The following is a 15581-nucleotide window of genomic DNA, read 5'->3' as shown; positions in this document are numbered from 1 at the left end:
GGGAAATATTGTACTTTTTACTGAACTATATTTATCTCATGCTTAAGGTACTTTACAAAATACATTTTTTGTTTCAGTACAGTTGAAATGACAAGTTGATTAATCAATTCACAGATTGACTAAGAATTAATTGCCAATTATTTTAAATATGCATGAGTCCTTCTCTAATTAATTTTGAATAATTTTGAGTTTGTTTGTTTTTTGGTAAATTTTTTTGTATTGGGTACGTTTAATACTTTTTCAGTGCAGGATTTTAATATTTTCACAGTTTGGTATTAATATTTTAACTTAAAAAAGCATCTGAATACTTTCTTCACCACTGGTCTTGGTTTAGGTGTTCTTGATTACAACACCGCTTACTTGCTATTTTTCATGCACTCTGCAACATGTACTAAAATTGACTCATGTGGTGGGAGGTGTCCTCTGTGCACTCAGCCTTTTGTAGCCGGTAGCTTTCTGTTAATTCTGACAATAAATCTACTAAAAATCAGTCATACCAATTTGTAGTTATATTTATTTTCCTCCAACACAAATATGGGTACCATTAATATATTTTTCACATTAATTGAGCTTCTCTCAGAGTCTGAGCGACCGCAGAAAACCATTAGAGGTTGTGAATCATTAGCGCACACGCAGTATTGGCCTCACATGAACCTGCTTCACAAACACACACGTGCTTAAAAGCTGTATAACACGCTCACTGACACCACAACTACTTCAACAAGCCAAGATCAGCAGATAGAACGACTTCCAGTAAAATTACAGAGGCTTCAAAGACAAATGACTTTGTTTTCGGTCACCAGTAACCAACTGTGAACTCTCCACCCCATTTAGAGCTCCACTTTTATCCATTTCTCCCTTTGACTCTTCTGCAACTGCCATCTCTTATTCCTCTTCATTTAAATTCTCCTCTCTCTTTGTCATTCTCTATGCTCTTTCATTGCCCGATCTTCCTCTCTATATTTACATTTATCATTTCAGGCATTAAGCAGGCACTCTTAGCCTGGCTTAGAGCTTAAACCCATTGCAATTTATTCATCAGCTGCAAGATTACAAGTGCGAGGGATGAAACAGCAACAAGGCTGGAGAATATTTAGAAATATCCCAGCATCCCTGAGAAATGTGTTTAAGAGAAAGGAAAATGACATGCTGCCAATAACAGAAGTAAATACTAATGTTTCTGCTGGTGAATGTAACAGCACACACATATTTCATCTCCCCCATGTCCTCTGTATTCCCCTCCACTCTCTTACAGTATTTGGTGTTACTGCAAGCAAGAGTGTAAACAAGCTCCTGCCAGTAAATTTTAAAAAACAGGAACAAAATTACAACCAGATGGAGTCCAGAAGTGCTCTCTCACATGACAACACAGCAGTGGCATGCTGGACACTGAGGACATAAACATTCACGAGAATCAGGAAGGAGGAGGAAGGAGCAGAGCTGAGAGGTGTGTGCAGAGCAGATAGATCAATAAATGTGCGACAGACATGAGATAAATCAGTGAAAATACTTTTTAAATGTCCCATACTGTATCAAGTCAAATTTGAGTGTATCTTCGTTTTTAAATTTAAAGCAAGCATAGATGCTCCTTAGACACTGTAAAGGCAACAAAGCGCTCAATCCACAGGGAAATACACACGCTCTGTATTCAGAAACTGTGCATTTAAACGGGCCACCTGTTTTTTTGTAAAACTGTGATGTCACAACTGTACTATATAAAGATAGAAAGTGCCGTTACAGTTATTCACAAGCTGCAGTGACAGGGTAGAGACACAGTCAGCGCAGATGTGGAAGACCTGGAAACACTGACCAATCAAAGCAGATTGGGCTTGTTCAGGGAGGGACTTAATGAGACAGGCGCCAAAGTCCCACCAACAGAGTGTTTAGGACAAAGAGTGAATACAGGTATATTCTGTGTGAGAAAAACAATTTATTTTTGAATATTAAAGCATGTAAACATACTCTGGTAGAAACTCAAAATAAAAGCATAAACCTGAAAATTAACATTATATGGGACCTTTAAAATGAAAATTTCTGTAGGGATTAGAAATAAGACCAAACTGAAACTCACGCTGATGAAAACATGTATTGTTTTCTATATCTCTAAGGGTTTGAGCATTGGTTTGCGTATGTGTCTCATGTTCGCTCCCGGTTGGGAGGGTTTGAAGGGGGCCAGGGCTCCGTAGGGTTTGGGTAGAGGGAGCAGGTCGCTCTGGGGGATGTACGCGTTGGGACGGGTTTCAGCTGTGGTGTACTCTCCGTTAGGCAACTGCTTCCTCTCGTCTTCTTCAGCCAGCTGCACACACACAAAGACACACACAAGAGGCAGCTTTAATATTTGTAAGGCTGCATGACCTTGGACTAAACAGTTGGAATATAATTTGCCTTCATTTTAATCATGAAAATGGAATTACTTATTTTGCAATTTATTTATTTTTTAGCATCTCAAGACAAATACAAGGGCATCAATGAACACTGAGTGCATGAGCCAAGAATCCAAAGGCTGATTAAAGGTACACTCTGCAGGATTTTTTCTAAAAAAATGTACTGACTTACAGAAAAGTAGTCCCTCTCAATCATCACTTATGACCCACTGCTGTATCTGCAGAGACTCTGTCCTCTGCTTGGACTTTCTTCCTATTTGGTTTGTTAGGGATGTTTCTAGGTGTCAACCTTCGCGTAAGGGTGTGTGGCCCCCAGCCAAAAGCAACCAGAGGTTTAACTCAATAAAAACACAGCACAGCGGTACATCGCTGTCTCTGTCTCTCTCCTCTCTGTGGATGTGAGCTGCAGTTTTTTAATTCTGTTCAGTCGAGGGTGAGGTTGAGCTACACAGAGCAGAGAAGCCGAGGGGACAGGATGAAACATGTGCTTCGGTTAAATTCACACAACTTTGCAGCACCCCCTTGCAAGGGTGTGTAGAGGCGTGGGTGTGTTTCCTTATCCTTTCACTGTTACGAAACAAGCACAGAATAAAGTTTATTTCCCTGATTCACTGCTTTATTCTCTTAAACACCCGCTTCCTCTCTTCATTTACTCTCTGGCCCGCCCGACCACCACTGCTCTCCTAAAACAAAGAGGAGTAAGTGACAAATAATGCAAAATATACCTTTAAAGTTGGGATTTATGTTTTTGTTCTTTTTCATATTTTGTAATTGAACATACAGACTAGACTGGGTTTGCGCTGTATGACATTTCTGACATGATTTTTTGAGCTGCACAACTCCTTTTTGAGTTGGATTGAATTTCACCTTCGTCGGGCATTGCTTGTCGTGCAGCGGACAGAGGGGAGCAAGAAGCGATCATAGCCTGATAAGCTGCTCGATAAGCTGACGGCTGGACAGCACAGTGTGAGCACATACATCACAAGTCTTGGCTTTTATCACAGACGATTTACTTGTACGGTGGGAGTTGAAAGTAAAAACAACATTTTGAAAAGAGGCTCAAACTGTAAAGTCTTTTTACAGCTTTCAAAATATAAGCTTCACTAGAGATGTTTTGAGTTTTTAGCCAACAGGATTTTGTCTTTTCAGAATAAAACGACACCTAAACACAGTAAGTTGCACTTGTTCATGTATCTGACTGACAGGTTTGGATGCACAGGTGACACACCAACAGGATGTGAAGTGCAGAAAAACAACATTGAATGAAAGCTGTTTTTCTCAAAAGGATTTTCTTTCGGTGAACATGCTGAGTAAACAGCTTGAAACAAACATGCAGTTTATATATCATTCAATGATTGATGTGATCCTTATTCAAAGGACCAAACCTACAACTACAGCGCTGACAATGAACATTTCTTGCGTTGTGAACATTTGTTTGTTTACTCTAATTATCTAACAACAAAGAAAAAAAACAAACAGAATTCACTCATATGCCAGAACTTCCTTGCTCCTCTATTTTAACTAAAATATGGCTCTCAGAAAACTGACAGTGGCTGGCTAAATTGATTTGGACCCAGTATGGATGATGGACCAATTTGCAACCATGGTGAACCCCTGCTGAGCTGAAAAAAAAAACTCTTCCAGTATGCACACGTCCTAACGACAGAGCAGTCCTCCCTTTGACTTTCACCCCACAACAGCATGCAAATGAACTGTGCCTAAATCTCACGGAGACTTCAAAGAGATGGCGATTTTCTCATGCATATGAACAGTTTATCCGCTGGCATGTGATCTAAGGAGTGCACACAAAACAAGGAATAATGGCTTTGGATGGGACAAAACAGCAGAAAGTGCCAATAAATAAACAGAAAAAACCCATTCCCCTTATCAGCTTCACAAAACGCATTTACATTTCAAGAAGAAGCCTGAAATGCATGATTAATAATGAATTCTGAATCAGATACTTTAGTTTGTGCAGGTTTTTATGTTGCATTTTGGTTTGGCACCATGCATGCAGAGTATTGTGGTGTCTTTTTGGGCTAGCGGCTGAAAGCGGGAATAAACTGGGTGAGAAAATACAGATCGGTATAACAACAGACAGCTGGACTGGATTCAGACACAACTGATGTGTTTGTGTGCCGTTGTTGTGTAGACAGCCTCTACTTCTGTTTGTCTGCCAGTCTGCCCTTCTTGCCCTGTTTGTGCATGTGGTGGAAACTACCCTATATCCTGTCTAATCTCTGTGTGTGTCTGTGAAGAGTTTCTCCTCGCTCCTCTGTCTTCGTGTGTGCAGGTGTACGGCGGCCCTTTTGTCCCTCAGAATCTTAATCGATTCCTGCCTTGTGTCGTGTCCCCGCTGCACTTCTCCTTTCTTTGTCGCTCAATCTTCTCTTCTTGCCCCTCAGTGCTTTAATCAATTCTCGACCAGTGATCTTTGTGTACGTCTGTGTGCTTCTTTACCCTCTCTCTCTCCTCTTTGTCCCTCTGTCTCCTCCTCTTGTCTCGGAGCATCCTCCTCCACTCCTCCTCTATCTCGGGGTACGGTGGCAGGCCCTGCTCCAGCTGCCGCTGGCACCTGTCCATCTGGAGACACAGAGGCAGAGTGAGAACCATTCACTTTGTATTCTTATCACTGGGTCCACTCTCCTGGCTCAATTCAATTCTAACTGCGCCTGAAAACAGATGGTCGTATTACTGTCAGAATTTGGGCAAAGTTATGTCTCTGCATTTTCTACTTCTACTTGTGTCTGTGGCGCGCTGCAGGCATACATCAGCTGCAGGGGTTCTTCAGGTTATTAACGGGTGTCTCTTGAAACATTTAGAGGGCTTGTGGGAAATCCTCTCATTTTAGCAGTTTAGTCTTTTATTGAGACAGAGAACTGTGAGATTTTTTTTGTCCAAACCGTTGTCAGAATATCAAAATTTCTTGCTTCAAAATAATTTGGCTAATGGCTTTTTGCCTTCTCTTAATACTTACAAATTGAGAAGACCTTGCCCATGGCTGTTGATTATTTACATTCTCCAACTCAACAGGAAAATATTGTAAAAATAATGCCAGTACAATAAAAGTAGTGATGATGATGTGGGTGGTTGATAGAATGAGTTGCTAATGGCTGATACCAATCAAAATCAAGCAAAATGATTGGTTAAGCATTGCCTGTTCATTACTAAATAGAAATATAGAAGAAAGACAAATTAAAAAGAATATTAATAGCAACAAAATATAAATCAAAATAGCATGGCTATGCAGATGTGTATTTAGCCTGTGGACAGGCAGTCATAGAAAACACAAATACAGCAGTCAGCTTCAAATGGCAATACAAGATTGTTACACACTTACATGTAATATTATCGTTTGATAAGCAATTTAAGATTTTTCAAAGGTTAACTCACTGTTAATTCAACCTGAAGTCTCTTAAACACGGTAAAAGCAGACAGCTAAGTCGGTACAGGGGTTAAATGGTATCATATTTTTATTTAACTTGTTGCTTATGGTAAAAACAATGGAACTTGTCCTGATTGCTATGGATACAGACTTTGTTAATGGGCTGCTGGTGCTACTTTCAGTTCCACTAAACTAAAAAGTTCATTCTTCCTCCTCTACAAGATCCAACCAATCATTGGCTCTTCTGGAGCTTTAGATCTTATATTCTTGAGCCAACAAGATTGAGAAGATACAATCAAAAGCTCCGGAAAAATTAAAGGAGATTATTTTTGACAACAACATAGATTCTAAAGAAATAAATTGTTTATTTAAACTGACTGTAAATGCTCAGCACGATTGCTAAACTTTAATCTCAATACCCTGATGCTTTTGTTAACTGTCTCAGCACTTATTAATCTTTATCTTTTATTGGCATTTTTTTATGACCTCCCCCTTTTTCTTATGAAAATTATTACTGACTATCATTTTGTCTCTGTATGTGACTCTTGATTTTTTTACTGCGCAAATAAGCAAAACAAATGGGTTTGAGGTGAAAGGTGGGGAACAGTGAGAATTTATTGTTGTCACTTTTTGCTGTCTTCGATCGTGGCCAGTGGACAGTGACAGGAATAATAGGAAAGCCAGTGGGAGGCTGAAGGGATGATCCAAGATCACAGTTTGGCCTCCAGAATCACACTGTCGTGGTTTGGGCTGAGAGTGACTGAGAACGCCTCTGACCTGGAGCTCTTTCTCTTTGATCTCTTGTTGGAGAGACAAAGAAGCAGCTTGCTTCATGGAAAGTTCTGCTGATACGGCCATCGTGCGGTGGTTGGTGTCGATTATGTGAGTTCGGAGCCGGTTTAACTGGAGGCAGACAACACACACACACACACACACACACACACACACACACAAACACACACACACACAAACACACACACAAACACACACACAAACACACACAGATTAGATTAGATCTTCCATTGATTAAAAATGAATTTAAATAAAGAAGTTGGCATTGGCAGTTTTGGGGGCCATTAGTGACATAAGTTTTCAAAGTAACTTTTTAGCATATTCTAATTCATGTGGTCCCTGCACCTCCTCTTAGCTCTGTTTTTTATTTAGAAAATCCAGCCTGTCACAGGAGATTTTGGACAATCATAGGTCAGTTCAGAAAGATTCAAGTTCATGTTTGTCTACAGGGTTCCTGCAGACCCATTACCCTGATCATGATAGTGATGAAAACTGAGAAATTGGGGAATACCGAAAAGATAAAAATATGAGTTGATTTAAAGCTGTCCTGATGCAAAATAATGATGCAGTACATGACAATGCCAAATTTATCTTCATTTATGTCATCAATATACATTCTTCTACTTGTTATGACATGTAATGAACCTTGTTCTTAAAGCTATTTATAGTTGGTATGGGCGACAGAAATACAGAGAGTGAAAGAGAAACAAAGGGAGAGACTGAGCAGTGCCAGCACAGGGAGATTATAATGCTCGGTGAACTCCTTAGTGTCCACTCACATGGACTGCACACGCTCCTCAAACAATGAGTGAGTGTGTTTGTGAGAGGGAGCTAAAAGACTGGACTCACTGCGTAACAGGTGAATGATAGTGAAGTGCTTTTTGCATGTGTGTGTTATATTCTTTTGTGTGAGCTTCTGTGTGTGTTGTGTTTAATTGGTGTGTATATGGGATAAGCCTCTTCTCTGTCTGTATGCAAGTGGATCTTGCTGTCTACCTTCTTAGCCAGTGAAAGTCTGTCCTGTTGGCAGATCTCAGCCTGTGCGCTGAGTGGCTTCGAGAGCCGGGTCACCTGGTCCACGAGGAGCTCTTTTTCCAGCGACCGCCTCTCACTCTCTGCGAGATTTACCTCGAGCTACAGGCAGAGAGACAAAATCATTATGGTCTTTTATTTCATGAATTTTCACTGCAACCATTTTCTATAGTTGTTTCATCAAAGGAAAACATAACCTGGGGCTGGATTGCAAATAAAAGCTAATATGCAATGTTTTCACACAAGTACACACAAACATTTTGTAATGTTGTTGTGTACCTGCTCAATCTTCTTGACCAGTTCTGCAGTTGTGGAGTCTTTGCCTTTTAGCTCTCTGTAATCCACTGTTCGATTCAGACCTTGAATTGTCTTGTCCCTGGCTTCTGACAACTGAAAGACAGAGAATTATAGACAAAAACAAGACTACATACAAGTGGAAGACAGTGGCAGAATTTAAGTCTTAGTTTTACTGGATCTCAGTCTGAAAAATGACATTTGAAGTTCCCCTGGTCTCCATTCTGAGGCCTCTTCTGTTTAATATATACATGCTTCCACTGGCTCAGATTTCATAAAACAACTCTTGTTTTGTTCTGAAATCAACATAATACATCACCATAATAAAGCGGACAACACACAAACTTACATGACAATATCAACAGAGGTCTGGGTATCAGTACTCAATACCTTTATGGCATCTATCAAAATCACACAGGACCAAGTTTTATCGAAAACTTCCCCAACTGAATGATATGTTTGATCCTTTCAGTGCCTTGATCGAGAACAAAAGTGACTATTCATGTGATAACCGCAAGCATTCTTCAATTTAATGTAACATGAATTTGGCCCACTACCACAGCAGCTATGAGTGCAGGGAATTTGATGGAGCAGGTAGTTCAGCGTGCTGACATGTCACCAAAAACCTTTAAAGTGTGGCTATACTTCACATCTGTGGCATCTGGTAGCATTTTACATAACTGAATGCTTCCATTCACATGACTTGTATCAAATAAAGTAGAAAGAGAGGTATCAAATAAAGTACCGCTGCTTGAGTCCTCACTAAAATACATCTCTGATCTTCTGTGACATTATGAACCATGCAGACCTTTCAGGTCTTCTGGTACTGGTCTGCTAAGATGGAGAAGTAGCGTTTAGTTTTTATGCACCACATATCTAGAACAAACTCCCAGAAAACTGCAACAAGTTTTTAAATCAAAGATGAAGACTTTTCATTTTTGTTGCTGCCTTTTATTCAATCAAATATTTATTCATTTCCAATACTTATGTCTGTCTGTCTTATTGTACTTTAACTTGTTTTTATTTCCAAATATCTTGCTCTTCAATGACTGTTTTTAACTGTATTTAAATGTTCTTTTATTGTGTATTTCTTATGCACTTTGTCTCCGTGTTTTTAATGTTTAATGAAGAGCACTTTGAATTGCCTTGTTGCTGAAATGTGCTGTATAAATAAACTTGCCTTGCCATTTTTAGGCCTATATACTGCACATATAGGCCAAACTGTAGTCATCAAGTCTCTGTCACTGAGGTCTACTGTAGTAATGAAATAACAGTTATTTCCCAGCAGAGCTCACTTCACACAAATGAATAAGTAAACAACATGAAAAGCAAGAAACCTAGAATTAGACAGCGACTGTCTGTGCTTCGAGTGCCTTGTCCTCCAGGCATTTAAGATCCTATTGCACTGGGGATTTAAAAAAAAAGCTTGCGACATTTGTCAGCTAAATGTAGTGCCTATATGGGAGCTACTTCACACTTGGTGACAAGTCACTGGCAAAGTGTGATAAAAGAAACCAAAATCGCAAACGTCACCGGATCCCTCTGAGGGATTTTTTTTTTCTTTTTTAAAAAAGTACTCAGACATCCCTTAAGACAGCAGAAATAGAAGGGAAGGAAAGGATACACAAGAAAGCATAACGATGAGTAGGAGAGAGACAAAAGGTAGGAAGACAAGAGTTAAATGATAGGGAAAAAATGTAATGCTGACATGATTTACTGTCTAATTATTTAGATGAATGACAGAAAATTACCATATTGTACATGATTCAAAGGTACCCTGTGGAGTTTTTGATCTCTAGTCGTGCTATGGACCAGCCTTTTAACAACTGTAAACCTAGAAGAGTACAGTATTTATGTTGTTTGTCCAGGCTTTGTTCAAACACAAAGTAGTTAAAATTCTAGTGGAGATTGAAAGGTTTGTTAAGATGTAAAATACATCAGACTAAATTTCAGGAAAATGTGCATAAAAATTAACTCCAGATGTCAAGGTGAAGCCAAAAAAACAACAACACAAAAAACGGGAAACTCTGTGTCCAGTGTGTTGAATTTAGGTTGGATATATTAGCAGAAATGGGACATAATAGTGAGTGTTTCTTTAGTGTGTACCTGAAAATAAGAATTGTACTTTTGTTACCTAAGAATGAGCCATTTATATAAACATAGGGAGTGTATAGGTGCTTGTTCACAGAGTCTGCCATGTTTCTACAGTAGCCCAGAATGGACCATTGGCTCTAGAGATTTGCATTTTTTTATTGGTCACTGTAGGTAGCAGCCCGCCTGCGATGAGCCCAACTGTGTTTGAAAAAGATAGATTTTCAATGTGAAAATGTTTTCCCCTGTTTAAATCAGCGGGCATGGTTTTTTGGAGAGAAAGAGACCACAGCAGATAATTCCAGTAGAAACCTCTGGAACATCTGGATCTTAAGTTATGTGAGAAAAAAAAGGTGAGCACACATTAGCAGGTGGTAGGCTAGCAGCTCGTCTGCAACCAGCCGAACAGTGACAAAGAAAAACTGATTTTGTAACATGACGCTGCTTTATTCAACTTTATTACCATCTTTAATCAACAGGTCTTTTTGTTTTGGAGAGAAAGAGACCTTGCGGATAATTCAACCAAAAACCTCCTGAACAATGAACACCACGTAGTCCTAACCAGGAGTTCATACTCGTGTTTCAGCTGGTTGCAATCTGCAATCTTCACCTCTAGATACCAACAAAATCCAAACACAGTGCTCCTTTAAAGACTGGGATTCTTCAAATAACTCCAAAAAGAATTGGTAAATTTCCATGAAAAGCATTTGGGCTAATAGCTGGATCTAAATTCACCTGATCAGTCTGTTTAATGCTGAGAAGTTTGCTCAAATATCCACTATTAAACGCACATTATCGAGACGACAAATAAGAAGTGGCCTCTTAACCTGTGCAGGGGCTGAAGATGGGAATGAGCAATTAGAGTAGCTACAGTATCTCAGTGGGGACATTAAAAGAAATGCCCAATGGCCCCATCAGAGCAAAATAAAGTGAGTCTATATATAAAAATACGAAGCCGAGATGATCAAGGAACCACGACAGGGACCATACTGTAGATGGGACATAAGTAGAAAATAGAAAGAAGGAAAAAAACACAGATCAGATGAGCAAATATGAATAGATACATGGGGAGAAAGAGACAAATATAAGTGAAGAGGAAGTGATTGGATCGGCAGCAGAAAGTAAAAAGAGGAGTTGAAAGAGGAAAAGCAGGGTGAGGAAAAATGTTGTACACAGGCGGTCTGACCTGCCATGACCTGACTTATGAAACAGCAGCTCCTCTCCACTCAACCATACAGTGTGTGTATACGTACGCACACCTGCACATGTTTACGTGCCTGAATCTAATGTGAGAAATTATCTGTCAGACTTAAAAGACAGCGTGGAACAAAGTGATGATTCCCATTTTCCCTCCCTTCACGGAAGAGATTAATGAAGCCTCTGCAAACAGACAGTGAGTCTGATTAAAACCGACTGCTCCCTCAACGTCATATGACTCAAGTTTTAATTTATTAGTATGACTGTCATGTGATTAACTGAAGTGTTTGTAAGGCTAAAGTTACCGATGCTCCGATGGAAAAGAAAATTTTAGAGGCACACAACACTGACAGTAAGCATCTGTAAAGCAGAGATGGAGATGAGAGTGGAGCTGATGTACATGGAGAGACTTAGAGGAAGATAAAGTGAAGAGGAGTAAACGAAAGACAGCATGAAGTCCAGATAGAGGAAAGGAGGCAGAGATAGGATGTGAAAGCAGACAAGAAAGACAGAATCAGAGGGAGACAGAAGATGCAGAGAAACAGGAATTGGGGCTGACCAACGGGGACTGGGGTTATCTGCAGTTTTTACTGCAGATATGACTTCGACAACTAAACCCTGTTCGAGCCGCGAGGAGTTGAATGCATAATAAGTACGTTTAAAAACCAAAATGAATCGACAAAGTCTGCAAAATGATCCCATTTTCTGCTGGATATGCAAATGACGGGCAGTAAACTGTAAATGATAACAGTGATGCTACAAATTAAATTTGGACTGAAGCTTGAATTCCTCACACTTTCTGAAATGTATAATACTGCAGCTATAGTATCTTGTATATTTTTCCATTCATTAAAAAGTGGATAAAATTGGGTTCATTTGTTTTGATGGTGACCAATACAAGGCTATCAAAAACATACAATGTTCAATAAAAATGGATAACATGGCAGCTCCCTAAAAGTGAAGTCAAAAACATCTTGATTGCCCCCTGATGGCTGGCTGCAGTATAGGTCATAAACCTCTGTCCCTCTATGTTAGCAGACTGGACATAGGCCAAACTAAACAATCAAGTTCAAATAAATCTTTCCAAAAGATGGTTTCTGTCACTTTAGGCAGTTCTCATTATGTTGATGGATGTTCATGTGTTGGTTTTTCTAAGTTAGGTTTTGATTAGTTATTTGATGCTATAAAATAGGGGTTTAACAAAAGGATTGACAGCTGTGTGTGCACATTGGTGTTATTCTCTCTCTTGCTGAGAGTTGGGTGAAAAGATCAATACTGTTCCACTTTCACATCAGCACAATAAATACTAATGTTATCCACTTAATACAGTAATTTGATTCTTTAGCCAGCTTTCAATTCATAGGTGTTAGTAAGCTAACATTATCCAGCTAAAACAACAATATCACAATTTCTTTCACGCCAGTGTTTCCTGTGGCATTTTTTTAAGTAAGGGGGGCAGTGACTTTGATGAATTAGCCAAAGCCCTCTGCTGTCCTTCCACCTCACTCCCTACTGCTCAGACATTACTTTGCCAGGGAAAGAGTGAATGACCGCTCTGGAAAACGACCTCAGTCAATGGCTATAGCAGCTCAAATTCAGCAAGCGCAAACCTCCACTCTTGGTGCTAGAAAATACATATCAGAAACAGAATATACCAATCATTTGCTGATGTTAGCAGACTCCATTTCTAAGCTACTGTTGTACACTGTTGGTGCTGTGTTGAAGCTAAAGGAGGAGACAAGGCACTCAGGAGCACGCATGAAGTCACATGAATTTCACGATGAAGTCATCTCGAATCCTTTACACAGAAGTTAGACCACAGGTTGTGATCGGGAGAGGTCTAATTCATGTAAAAAGTTACACAGAGAACCTTTAAACAAAGATGAACTTTTCAGACAATGTTATCTGCCAATACCCAACTGAGACAAGTGTGTGCCCTGTCCCCGATTTTGAGTCTGATTGATCTGTGTTCCACCCTCATACGTAACCACCCTAAGCCATTTAAACACTACATGATGGATGGGATACAGCGTGTCTCTGTCACTCTCCCTCTCCTCTCTCCGCACTTCAATCAATCTCCTCTTTTTTTCAATGTGGTGCCCTAGCTCTTAACATTTTTATACCCGTCCTCCTCCCTCTGTTCGTATTCGCTGATGTTTGTCTTTCTCTTTGTATTCATCTGTCTCTGTGTCAGCGTCTCTGTTCTGCCTGCCTGCTTCTGTGTTTTCTTCATCTGACTGTCACAAAGAATTGCTCTTTTCTTGGCTCATGAATGCTGTAAAGCATTGTACGTGTGACAGCATCCACACAGAATACCATTTGCATGTCATTTACATAATTTCCACTCAGTTAGTAGTTAGCATGAAGCCACAATAGATGGCACACTGCATGCTTAGCAGTGTAATAATAAAGATAAATAATGACCTTATTTATATACTGCTTCTTAAAATTAGGTTATAAAGTTCCTCACAATTAAAAGGGATAGACAAAGGGACAGATCAGTAAAGCAGAAAGGTCGGTAAAGTGAAACAGGAGTAAAATCAGAAACATAATAAGGTTACATAAGGTTAATTAGCAGAACATGTGTGCTGGACTGAAGCTCTCATAAGCTCCAAAATGAGGAATAAATTAAAATTAGATATGAAAATGTGCATTTTAACTTGGCTTCTACATAAATATTTGACAACAGGTCACATAATATCAGAAACAAACATAATACGATACTGATTTACACTGGTAATGTCAAACTGAAGTAATGCTCTGGAAAAAAAATGAGTCAGCCGATGTTTTTCTCTTTGAGTGAGAGTGCAACTTGCAACGGGGTGGATTCTGAGCTCTCTGATAAAAGAAAACTCATTCAATCATACAAACAAGTTTCACGATTAATAAAAACATAAAATCAATAATGGCAGTAGATGCAAACACAATGTCAAATATATTAAAAGTTTGGGGATATAAAATACATTATGGTATGGTGAGATTTGAAGGATGATACTGACTCTGCCTGGCCCGAATTTCACTGGCAAATTACTGCACAACCTTGACGCCCCTGACAACAAAAGCCCTCACTTTCCCTCTTTAACTGGGAAACAGGAATATTTATAAGGTACGGTAAGGTTCCTGTCTACAGAGGACCTCAGGCTACACCAAGGCTCATAGGACATGAAAAGAAAGATAACTAGGCCATGAATGACCTTAAAAATAATAAGTAGTTGCCTATGATTGGTGTGAGTTATCACAACAGTGAATATTAGCAGCCAAGGTGAAAAATAAAGCATTTTCTTTGTGTATGAAAAGCCAAAGCAAAAAATTAAAATTCATTCAAAAAAATCATTAGGATGTGTTTTGTAAGATCACAGTGACCTTTGACCACGTAATTCAATTCATTGTTGAGTCTAAGTGGACGTTTTGAAAAAAAATCCTTTAAGTCCTTCTTGAGATATTTTGATTACTGTACATTGAACTTTGACCACCAAATCCAATCAGGTTATTGTTTAGTCCAAATGGGTGTTTGTGACAAATTTGAAGAAATTCCCTCAAAGCCTTGTTGAGATATCGCTTTAACAAGAATGTAACGTACATATACACTGATACCAAAAAAAAAAAAAAAAAAGCCTCACAGCTGTGTGAAATATGTGATATGGTCCCCTTAAATTGGCACAACAGCTGAATTTTGCGGCTATGGGTCATAAGCTCATATATTTAGGTTGCAGTCCAAAGAGAAGTCAGATTTAAGAAGTGAGTTACCAAAGGGCTTTCAGTGGTTGCAAAGCAGAGTTTAATACACAAAACCTCAAAAAGTAAGAGTCAGGTCACAGTATTGTAATGTTTTTTTTTTCCTGTGTGCTTGCTTTTCCTGCTTTCTCTCTACCTGTCTTACTTAAGTCTCTCATGAACAACATTCACTTGCACACATCTATCAAGACTTCAAGTTGGGTTTCCCCCTGGTAATAAGTTCCAGACAGGTTGGACAAAGATTTAAGACAGGGACAGACAAACAATATGACTCACCACCACAGGGACAGTGCGATATGTCATCAGCCCCACCCTTTTGTAAATCCTCCTCCATTACTGACTGTGTGCGTCTGTATTCTATAAATATATCTTTGTCTGAATATTGCTGATATTATGTGCGCATGTGACTGTGTATAACAGATGTATAGCTAGTCATTAGAGGACTGTTGAAGAACATTCTGATGCTGCTGCAAGGGTAATATCCCAACTTCACAAACACAGCGCTGATCTCAGCGTGTGTGCCCATGCGTGCGCACCTGTATGTGTGTTTGAGATGTGCCAGCATCTCATAAACAAGTAGTAAATTCAGAATCCAAAACCAACCTCTGTTTGCTTTGCAGCAATTAAAATTCCTCAGAGCAATCGAAAGCCTCAGAGTATATTGAACTTCA

At 39.3% G+C, this 15581-nt stretch overlaps 1 protein-coding gene across 1 annotated transcript in view; it reads right to left on the bottom strand.

Moving 5' to 3' along the window:
- Nucleotides 1–2044: 2044 nt before the first annotated feature.
- ccdc146 (coiled-coil domain containing 146) overlaps nucleotides 2045–15581 on the bottom strand; it is a 62199-nt gene continuing 48662 nt past the window's right edge. The window contains exons 19-23 of the mRNA XM_042511143.1: nucleotides 7873–7983; nucleotides 7558–7695; nucleotides 6547–6672; nucleotides 4845–4967; nucleotides 2045–2296 (exon numbers count right to left, since the gene is read on the bottom strand). Of these exons, the coding sequence (XP_042367077.1) occupies nucleotides 2096–2296; nucleotides 4845–4967; nucleotides 6547–6672; nucleotides 7558–7695; nucleotides 7873–7983 (699 nt within the window). The 3' untranslated portion in view covers nucleotides 2045–2095. The remainder of the gene's footprint in view (nucleotides 2297–4844; nucleotides 4968–6546; nucleotides 6673–7557; nucleotides 7696–7872; nucleotides 7984–15581) is intronic.

The sequence above is a fragment of the Plectropomus leopardus genome, chromosome 22 (genome assembly GCF_008729295.1).
Source record: "Plectropomus leopardus isolate mb chromosome 22, YSFRI_Pleo_2.0, whole genome shotgun sequence".
NCBI classification, from domain to species: Eukaryota; Metazoa; Chordata; class Actinopteri; order Perciformes; family Serranidae; genus Plectropomus; species Plectropomus leopardus.
This window is presented reverse-complemented; position numbering and strand designations above follow the sequence as displayed.